The following is an 11,563-nucleotide window of genomic DNA, read 5'->3' on the forward strand; positions in this document are numbered from 1 at the left end:
GTGGAGGGCTCTGAAATGGCCGAAATCTGTTGCACCACCAGTGATGGAGGTCCTTGCCCATTTCGTTTTCCCTTCGATGGCCACCATTCAGGGTACCCTATTATCTCGAAACACCTTGAACGAGGGTGTCCCAGTTTGCCAAATGCCTCGCAAGGAGATGTTCCAGCCGGCCCAACACGCTTTGGTCGAGATGATGTTTTCTGTGATGTTGATGAACGGGTAAGCAAGGCTAAAAATTCTGGTCGAGAGGCAGGTAATTGGACGAGGCGTTGGGCTTCTTCTTGGTGGAGAATGGCGTAGCAACGCCCAATTAAGGGAAGAGGGTCCATGGCTAAGATTTGAGACCAAAGTTGTTGGTAGTTATCATTCAATCCCATGAGAAACTGGTATACTTGATCCGAATCATAGAGTTCAGATAATGTTTTGGCTGCACCGCAAGTACATGGGGTTGTGGGCTGGAGTGAAGCCAATTCATCCCAAAGTTCCTTCAATCTTCCATAATAGGCTGTGACAGATTGTTGCTCTTGATTGAGGTTGGCTAGTTCACGCATCAATCAAAAATTTTTTGTTTGGTTACTCTGCTGAAAACGTGTTTCCGGTTCAATCCATAGGTCGTTAGGTGTTTCACAATAGATGAGGCTTGCGGCGAGAGATCTATCAATGGAATGAAGGAGCCACGACATTATCATGTCGCAACATCGATCCCAGAGTTGTGCAGCGGCCGTATCGGTGGTTGGACGTTTAATGGTGCCGAGAACGAAACCCAATTTATTTTTGGCATTCAAGGCATGAGTTATTGATCTTCTCCAAGCAGGGTAATTGTCCCTATTAAGAATTGCCTCAACAAGTACTTGGTTGGGTTGGTCAAATGAATGTAGAAAGTAAGGGGATGAAGCATCTATAAGGGACTAAGTGACATCCGGAATATGAGCAGCGGCTGAATCATCCATGGTGCAGCCGTAGGGGTATGAATTTTCTAACCTAGTTGCTCTGATACCATGTTAGGTTTTCATATAAATGAAGGAAAATTTCATTATTCTTGAATGAATGTATACAAGCATTTTATAGTGCACGTGAAATAACCTAGGCTAATTTAGGAATTGAAATCATTAGAATAATTACAGTTGAGTGATAAGGAAAACAATATTTCTCAATATGGTATAACTCTTAACAGTTAGTGTGCACAACAACCTATTTTTCCAACTAAGAGATTCCATATAGTCTTCACGAGACGTAGAGCCCTTTAGATTTTTATCTGTCCTGACTATCTTTCAAGAAAAAGTTATATGTAACTTTACAAGTCTTACTCCCCTTTAAAATTAATTTGTATGAGATGATGTCTAAATCACTAACATGTCTATAGGTAGAACTTTATTGAACAATATGAAGATTATGATAGCCCGTGAGTTGTGTCAATATTCATTTGATTGTCGTCTCGACAAAACAAGTTAAAAATCGATTTTTAGTTGATTTCGATAAAAGTTGATAAAAAAACATAGTTGAAAAGTTGTAGGTCTTATGAAATATATGATTAAAATTAGGACATGTTCGATAGTAATTATGAGAATTAATTTTTTGATCGTTAGAGGGAAAAATGGGTCCCATCCTACAGTAAAGAAGTCAAAAATGACGACAAGAATAGTAAAATAATGATAAAAAAATTATTTTTTTGGGGTGAAAAATTGCTACTAAAGGGCGGCTTAATGTTGACTTTAACTAAATCAAACAAGGTCATAGCATCAAAGGTCTTAAAGTATTGAGGGTCATATATCAAACTGAATTTCTCTAGTTTGTCAATTGTGAACGTCATAAAATCCTGCTGTACAAAATGGTTGAACTAAACATGGTATAAGAATGACAAAGGTAAATCACATTTCTGACTCAAAGTATTACTCTCATTCACACTAATAGCTTCACCTTAGTCCTAAAAATTTCGTCAAAATAGTTGAAATAACCGCAGCCACTTTGGGACTTGCTTGATGCTTTGCTAGACTAGCAGGGTTCACCATTACTGCAAAACAATCAACAATATCAGAAATAGAAAGAACCATATATTATTACTAGTCTTTGTATGTTTTATAGATCATAAGGTCTCTTCAGGAATCTATATATTTTCAAGGATTTACAATTGAGGACAGATTCGTCTAAAGATTGTGCGTAGCTTTCTCTGCCGAATGGAACCATTTATTGTTTATAAAATTGCCAAACAGCTAAAAAAGTAAAGGACTAAACAGGTGAAAGCATTCCCTGGGAAAATAAATCCATATAGTTGAGTTGGATTGTCCTATGTATACATAATGATGTACACAAAGCATTACACCCCCTCTCACATGAAGGGGGACCACATACAATAAAATATTCGTGGACCTCTCTCCATGTGAGAGGGGTGTAATCTATTGTGTTCACATAGAATAATCCAGTTGAGTTTGATTATGTATACCGTCTAGAAGAGCACCAATCACTTCTGGATCATTGAATGTTGCCATCAATTCAGCGTCCTGTATAGTGACAGCAAAAATGAACAATTATTTTCTGCAGGAATGGACATTACTACATCATATTATCAGCAGAATGCATGATCCAGATTATATGGTTATTTGAAACAAGCTCAGCAGAAGGTAGTTTAGTAATTACATTTTTGTTGTACTCAGTAAATCCCCCTAGCATGCCACCCTGACTTCCACTTGGCGAAGACTGTTCTTGATTCTTATCCTTCAGATATGCAGCCTACACCATAATGCATAAGACAAAATCAGATTTCATATGTAGACAACATACAGTATCAAACCACTGAGTAAATATGGTTTACCCGAGCCTGGAACCGGCGGCGCACTTGATTACGCTCAAATTTTTTGTACCTTTCCTCTCTGCGAAGCCTTTCATATTTTCGCCGGTGTTCCTCAACTTTATGTGCATTGGACCAAACCTTTTACAAGATTCAAACCACAATAACAGTTTGTTTAGGAAAAAGGGGAGAAAATTCCATATTTTAATAGTTCTTTCAGACCTTAACAATTCTTTAGTCTTAATTATATTGTCTCACATAAATTTAACTGTGGGTGGAAAAAATGCACAAACAAGTGCATTACAAGCAGGGGCGGACCCATTAAGGGCTGAGAGGGAGCAGTTGCATCCACTGAACCCTTAATTTTTTACATTTACAAAGTAGCTCACATCATTTTTAGTCCCTAATTTTAAGTTTTTAACCCATAATTGTTACATAATTTTGTCTCACCCCCACTGAATCATGTTCCTGGGTCCGCCCTTGATTACAAGTGCATGATAGAGCACAAATATGTAAAGGCCAACCTTTTCAAGTGCCACAATGATTTCCTCGTCGTAGTCCAGCTTTGACGCCTTGTGAAGATCCTTCACAGCCTCTTCCCATTGGCCAAGCATTGCTTGTGCTATGCCACGAGATTTGTACCCTTTAGCAGAATTTGGATTGATCTGTGACTAACATTCTGATATATGTGAGGTTCTATCCAACAAATGTCGCAGTGATGCATTCAACTGTATATGAAACACCAAAATCATCGATAACAAAATGAAATTGAGAATTCAGAAAATTTCAACGTTAAACCTTGGACACCTCACATCATTACATGCAGGGAACGCTGTTGAACGTGACACACTAGCAGTGTAGCTAGCATGTCACTAGCAGCAACTTAGTATATAGTATATGCTAAAATGGAGTGTCGAAACAAAAATGCATGAATATGATTACTGCTAATCCTTACACGCTCTAATTTCAATTAAATGAAAAGGAAATCGTGCATTTAATAGAAAGAAAATAAAAAATATTTGTGACCTTCAGAGCTGCAATTGCATCTCGAGTAGCAGCATTTGGTTTCTTCATCTTGATATATACACTAGCTGCAGGTCAACAATCAAATCAAATAAACATTTAAACTGCAAAATAAGAGAGATCCAAATATAACTGAAACTACTCTATAAGCATCGGTTAAAAAGAGTTTGAGATTCACCTCTAGTTTCATACACGATGGCTGATTTAGGGTTAAGCAGAATTGCCATAGTGAGATGCTCAACCGCTTCTTCAAGCTTATCTGAACAACAAAAGCCATGTTCATACTAACATATAAAGAGCATAATCATCTTACATATTACCTTCATATATTGCTTTCATAGCCTGAATCTCAGCCTCTTGAGAAGCATTCCTGTTTTCTTCAGTAACCTCAATGGAGGAATCTCCCATCTACAAAATTCATTTTCTGAAAATTCACCCCTCCTTGGATATGACAATCGAAATGTAAGTAAAAGAAGGTAAGTGTAAATTTCTTAAACCTTCTGTGGACGATCGTTGTCAGGCTCCACGACATAGCTCTCATCAAGTTCAATGTCAGACTCTACAATCTCTGGCTGTTCTTCTTCTTCTTCTTCTTCTTCTTCTTCTTCTTCTTCTTCTTCTTCTTCTTCTTCTACGTTGGATGATTCAGTCTTATCCTTTGCCTCATCGATATAGTTACAAGTATCAACCGCCCAAGAGTTTTGTGTTCCCTATGATAATATACAAACTAAAACTCACATTTTCCAGGACAAAAGAAGATACGGAATTACTGAAAAATTGCATTTTAACACTTCTAATCATAAACACTTAAGCTCTAAACTATAACCATATTAGTTTCTCGACTTCTCCGGATAATGGCATGTCATCATGTACAAAACAGTGCCATGGAGCTCCAAGTTTGTGTGTGCAAGGAAAATTGAACTCTTAACTTATTTTCGTTTATTTGTTGTAATTAGTATCTATATGCCAAATTCTGACTGAATTTAGTTTTCATATATGAATGATCATCCAAACTGGTCAAATATATATGAGATAAGTTGGATTTTAAAAGGCAGAAAAAGGATGTACCGCTTCAGTTTCCCACGCAGATTCTGGAATCTTCCCTCCAAGACTGAAAATAACAAAAGAAAACAGAAAACACAATTCATATCAAAAGCACAAAATCAACTCTATAAATTATGCATAATCTTACCTCCAAGATTGAAAAATAACAAAATAAAGAAAGAACACCAAAAGCACGACATCAACTCCAAAAACTATCTAAGTGCCCAGTTACACACACAATCTAAACCTACATCAATTTATCAACTCCAAAAACTATCTAAGTGCACAGTTACACACACAATCTAAATCTACATCAATTTATCCATACATCCATATATAGACTGTAGTATATGAGTTTATATGAAAATAAATATACATATATAATCAAAAATCATATCAAGAGCACAACATCAACTAGATAAACTCCCACAAATGCCAATTTCTTGAAGAAACTATAAAAGTGTAAGTGTGTGTGTGTGTGTGTGTGTGTGGTGACTAAAACTTACATCAATTGATACATATGCCTTTATTTGTACATGAACACTCACTCAAACTGACATTAATTTCACATTAAAAGCATAACTGAATTCTACTAGATCATACATCAATTAACATGAATGTATCGAAATTAATTAAATACGCAAGGATGCATAACCTTTCGATGTAATCACAGAAAAAGTCGATAAGAGGATCAGACAGGAGGGTCGGGTCGTTCACAAGCTTTGGAACTAGTCGCTGCAGTGCATCTATATCCTGATTATCCATTGCTGTCGCTTACGACTGGTTTACTACTGAATTCTAAGCTGAAACTGGGAATGGATCATGGAGTTTTGTTCTTAAGGTGGTTAGATGCTAAATTTTTGGTTATTAAAATCCCTGAAAAGACGGTAACAGAGTTTGGATACTCATTTCGCGCCTTGCGGTCTGGTTTAGATCACGTTTGGTGGTAAAGGATCCACATAATATAATTTATAAGTTTATCATTGATTTTATTAAATTCAATTTAATAAATTTTTTGATAAAAGTAAATGAAATATATCTAACTTCTAATAAAAGGGGAAATAAGGGTCTACTATTCATGCAATAGTAAATGAATCTAATTTTACTATACATGATGTCATTTTTTATTTTCCATTTTATTTATATCAAACAAATGTTCTTTCACATATCATCCCACTAGCATTAAAAAAATAATTATGTCAAGTAAATGTTCTTCTACAGATCATGTCACTAGCTTTAAAAAATAATAATAATTTTAGTAAATATAAATCGTCATGAGCCAAAAAAAAACAAAAAATCCTTCGCACATGAGCTTTAAAAAATAAAAAATAAACTCTCCGCACAGTGCGGAGAGATGGCAAACTATGTACGAAGTAAAAAAGGAAGAAAAAACTCTCCGCATGTGCGGAAAGTTGGCAAACTCTCCGTACAGTGCAAAGTAAAAAAAAAAACTCTCCGCACAGTGCGGAGAGATGGCAAACGTTATGGCAAAACTTTCCGAACAGTGTGGAGAGATAGCATTCTGTGTGAACACTGTCATCACAAAGTGCGGACTTTTCGTACAGTGCGGAGTAAAAAAAGCAAAAAAAACACTTCGTATAGTGCGGAGAGTTAGCAAATTTTCCGTACAGTGCAAAGTTAAAAAAAAAAAAAAAAACCTCTCCACACAGTAACTATCACATGCGTTGCACCAATTTTGCATTTATCGTATTTTTTATTAGTGTATGAATTTTAATTTTTTGAAAATTTTTTGAAACAATATCTAAAAATATTTCCATCATATAAGAAAATAATTGTAAATTATTTTTACAATTGCATAAAAGTATTGTATCATATAGAAAAAATATACTTGTATATTTCATACTTGAATAAGAAATATACGAGATTATATAAATTATTTTGCTTGTATTCTTTGATAGTGTTGATGTAATTGAGTTGAATGTGAAAATTATATTTCTAAATTTTGTATAATTCAATATTGAAAAATTGAAAATTGAGCACCATATTCATATGTATTTATATTTTGTGCTATATATTTAATATTTATTTTATACTTATGTTGAAAAAATAAAAATCTGAATTTTTTTTAAAATTTGGTTTGGTAAGTGAATGTACGACGTTCTGCATTCTCGGTATTTGTAAGTGCAAAAATCGATATATAAAAATACGGTAAGTTGCAAATACGGTAGACAGTATATACGGTAAGTTGCAAATACGGTAAACTGCAAATACCGTAAGTTGCAAGTACGGTAAAAAGCATATACGGTAAGGTACAAATATGGTAAGTTGTTTGTAAATACGATAGGCTGTATATACGGTAAGGTGCAAATACGGTAAGTTATTTGCAAATACGATAGACTGCAAATACGGTAGGCAACATAAATGGTAAGCCGTATATACAGTAAGCTTCCTTCAAATACGGTAAGCTGCATATATGAATTTATAATTTGTTATAAATGTATAAAATTTATTTTGAATTTCAAATCACTTTTTGTCGCATCCATTCACATTTTAAGTAGTTAGAATAAAAACCACTTTTAATCATAATATTGAATTTCTTAAGTATTAAATGTTGAATTCAATATTGTTTCCTTTTTTATAAATGTATTTTCGAGAATTAAAAAAAAAAGCGGTTATGAAATTGCTAATTTTTAAACGTGTTTTTTTGTTGAAAATAAAAATGATTTTTTTAAGTTATCTGTAAAAAAAAAATTTATTTTTATTTTATTAGAGTAATAAGAAGATTTATTATGTATTTTTATTTTTTGTATTTTGTAAAGAATTTTGTTATGGTGATTGACAAATATTCTTCCACACACACATCATGCCAACAATATTAAAAAAAATAATAATTTTAGTATATATAAACTCTATGAGACAAAAAAAATTCGCACATGAGAAAAAAAGACTTCGCAAAGTGCGAAGAGATAACAAACTATCTCTCCGCACAGTGTGAAAAGAAAAAAAAACTCTCGGGATTTTATTTGCAAGTTCCAAAAGGCATTTTCTCAAATAACTTTTGAGCAATGCATTGAACACTTTAATTCTTGACATACAACCCGAAAGTATAATTTCATTGAAAATTGTATTCGCTTCTAATGTCTAAGAGCTGTTATCAAGCAAGTGCAAAATATTGAATTTGGGTGGTACCCTAGAGCCTCCATTTGTGAAAGCAATGCCATGGTACTATCAATATCCCCTTCTTTGCACAACTCACGTATTGTTTCATTGTATGAATCACGAGAAAACTCATTTCCAATACCGTAAATATGATTTTCATGCTCAGAAATTGAGTTGTGACTAGAATTTAAAGAAGACATAATTGATTTTGAGCCATATTTTTTTACTCTCTTTTGTTATATATATGAAAAAATTACAATCTTGAAATTTGACTTATAATTAAGGAATTTGAAAACAACTCTCCATATTATGTGGAGAGTTTTTTTCTATGTACTGTGCGGAGAGCTGGTTTGTCATCTCTCTGCACTGCGTGGAGAGTTTTTTTTTTTACTCCGCACTGTGTGAAGAGTTTGTCAGATCTCCACACATGGTTCAATTCTCTCCGCACTGTACGGAGAGATTTTTTTTCTCTTTGCACTTTTTTTTTACTCCGCATATGGTTCAATTCTCTCCGCATTGTGCGGAAATTTTGCTATGGTGAGACCAACTCTCCGCACTGTGCGAAGAGACTAACTCTCTCTGCACAGTGTGAAGAGTTTTTTTTTTGCTCTCCGTACTGTGAGGAGAGGTTTTTTTTTTTTTTTTTTAACTCTGCACTGTGTGGAGAGTTGGCACTCTGCATTGTGCGAAGAGTTTGCCAACTTTCTGCACATGGTTCAACTTTCTCTACACTGTGCAGAGAGGTTTTTTTCTCTCCATACCTTTTTTCATTTTTTATTTTTACTTTGCACTTGGTTCAATTATTTTCGCACTGTACGGAGAGTTTTTTTTTCAATTTTACAATATTGAATTACACAAAATTTAGAAATATAATCTTAATATTCAATTCAATCGTATCAACACTATTAAATAATACAAACAAACTAGTTTGTATATTTCTTATTCAAGTATGAAATATACAAGCATATTTTTTTCTAAATAACATATTGCTATGCAATTGTAAAAATAATTTACAATTATTTTCATATATCATGAAAATATTTTTAGATGCTGTTCAAAAACTTTCTAGAAAAACTAAAATTCATATACTAATAAAAATACAATAAATACAAAATTCGTGTAACGCACGTGATAACGACTAGTAGTTTAAAAGTTCACAAAGTTGTGGATCCTAAAAATGTATAGTTAAAATAGGAATCAAACAGGAATTAATACACTTAGTCGATTCTAGTATTCGACCAAGCGAAGATTATTTCATCAATATCTTTAGGTTAAAAGGTTAAAGCACGTGTAAATATATTATGTTTTGTATAAATAGCAACATGGGATTTGAGAACGAGAAAAAAATTCTCAAACGTAAATATATTCTCAAAATATGAATTTATTGTTTCTTTTTATTCTAAGTCTAATTGAGCCATTATTTGAGCCACATTATTTTTCATAGCATGCATTTTTGAATAGTATATTGATGAAAAATGTATAGTTAAAAAATAAAGAAAAATTTTGAATTTGCGTGTAATATTATTTTATTGAATAATGTGGATTGAAATAATGTCAAATCACTCTTTACGAAGATATTTTTTTTTTTTTAAATAATGTGGCTCAAACATGGAATCTCATCTCAAATTTTCGTGTATTTTGCTTAAATGTTTTGGTTTAATTTTTGTATTGCGACTTGAAATTATTTATTGTTACTATTGTCAGAGTGTTTCCCTAGGCGCAATATCACTACTCGTCAGTACATGAAATTTAATTTTTAGTCGCTTATATATAGACATAGCTATCAAATTTATAAATCATTCATAAATTTGTCAAACTTTATTTTCATTCATACATTCTAATTAACTCAGAAGTATTGTCCACTTAAACGTTATCCATTTCTATATATTTATAAATTAAACCGTTTATAAATTCTTCCAAACAATGTCTTAGCCCTTGTTTGGTTTAATTAAAAATAAAAATTGTTAGTTCTATGAAATGTGAGATTAAAAATGAGCTTTAGAAAATGGTGACCAAACAATAGGATGTTGTGTAGTGAAATACATATGTGATCAAAGTGAGCTTTCGTCCATCCAACCCTTCGTGTGCTAATAAATAAAGAGGTTTTGCTTTGATCTTAGCCTACTAAAATTATTTTTGACATTTTTTTTTTGGTTCGCAAGGCTGCTTCTTCTTCTTCTTTTTTTAATGAGAATATTTACTTATTTAATAATGTAGTTGTGCTTGACCGAGTCAGAATCTCACCAACCAAATTAAAAAAAAAAAAAAAAGAATTCCCCATTTTTCTTTTTGTCATTAACCCACATTACATAAGCATAACCGTTTAAGTGGTGAAGATGTTTTGACAATTTTGATTCAATTTATCGCCACCTCATCAATCTGGAAAAGAATATGTAAATGGAAAAAAGCAAAATAACTACTTTACTTATTTAAGAGTGAAGTAAAACGTGTGATCAAAGTGAGCTTTCGTCCATCCAACCCTTCGTGTGCTAATAAATAAAGAGGTTTTGCTTTGATCTTAGCCTACTAAAATTATTTTTGACATTTTTTTTTTGGTTCGCAAGGCTGCTTCTTCTTCTTCTTTTTTTAATGAGAATATTTACTTATTTAATAATGTAGTTGTGCTTGACCGAGTCAGAATCTCACCAACCAAATTAAAAAAAAAAAAAAAGAATTCCCCATTTTTCTTTTTGTCATTAACCCACATTACATAAGCATAACCGTTTAAGTGGTGAAGATGTTTTGACAATTTTGATTCAATTTATCGCCACCTCATCAATCTGGAAAAGAATATGTAAATGGAAAAAAGCAAAATAACTACTTTACTTATTTAAGAGTGAAGTAAAACGTCTTTTTTTTTTTGAAGTATCAATTTTACTTAAAAAATCACTATATCATTTTTCCTGCTAACTCAAAAAGAATAATACACCTCCAGATCAAACTATATAATTTTTTCCCTTCAAAATCTTCTAATTTTAAAAATTTAATCAAATGTCGGAAAATTGAATTAGAGTCAAGATAATGAATACAGAATTAGATGGACCTAGAATTATTCTTTAGTGGGGGCGAGACGAAAAATTGACTAAAATAAATTGTGAAAAAAAACCAAAAAAATCTAAAAATTTAAATTTAACAAGGTCGAATTGAAGGTTTTCGAAAATTCAGTGGGGGCGGTTGATCCCACTCGTCCCTACGCTAATATACACATAATGACATGGTTTCATGGTGGCAATGGCTGAATGTGATGCCAAACAATTGGCTGAATTTTCATTATCATCAGCAGGTTTAGTGCTGATGATAATTTTATCTTCAATTTTAGTGATTGAATATATTTATGAGTATAGGTTAATAAGGCATTTCTAATTTTTAATATCTTTTTAATTACTCTATACCTATAAATAAAATAATGCATTCCTTGAAAACTTATAGAAACTTTATATATACTTTTTAGTTTTCAACGAAATATAATTCTAAAAATTAAAAATACTTCGATTATCGATTATATTAGCTTATGACCTAAAATGGAGTTGTTGTGCCTCTTTTTTTTTTTTTTTTTGAAAAATTCTGTAAATATTTTTCTGTATTTGTAAC

The 11,563-nt window shown here is 32.6% G+C and overlaps 1 protein-coding gene across 1 annotated transcript; it reads right to left on the reverse strand.

The window, feature by feature from the left end:
• Positions 1-1,768: 1,768 nt before the first annotated feature.
• Positions 1,769-5,777, reverse strand: LOC111411918 (FAM10 family protein At4g22670-like). The gene is made up of 11 exons (XM_023042585.1): positions 5,508-5,777; positions 4,877-4,919; positions 4,306-4,518; positions 4,129-4,216; positions 3,987-4,067; positions 3,812-3,876; positions 3,310-3,450; positions 2,810-2,926; positions 2,635-2,727; positions 2,441-2,498; positions 1,769-2,011 (listed from the first exon to the last, which is right to left on the reverse strand). Exons 1-11 carry the CDS (start codon positions 5,615-5,617, stop codon positions 1,914-1,916), a joined length of 1,107 nt encoding a protein of 368 aa, XP_022898353.1. The 5' UTR covers positions 5,618-5,777; the 3' UTR covers positions 1,769-1,913.
• Between the last annotated feature and the right edge of the window lie 5,786 nt (positions 5,778-11,563).

The sequence above is a fragment of the Olea europaea genome, chromosome 16 (assembly GCF_002742605.1).
Source record: "Olea europaea var. sylvestris chromosome 16, O_europaea_v1, whole genome shotgun sequence".
NCBI lineage: Eukaryota > Viridiplantae > Streptophyta > Magnoliopsida > Lamiales > Oleaceae > Olea > Olea europaea.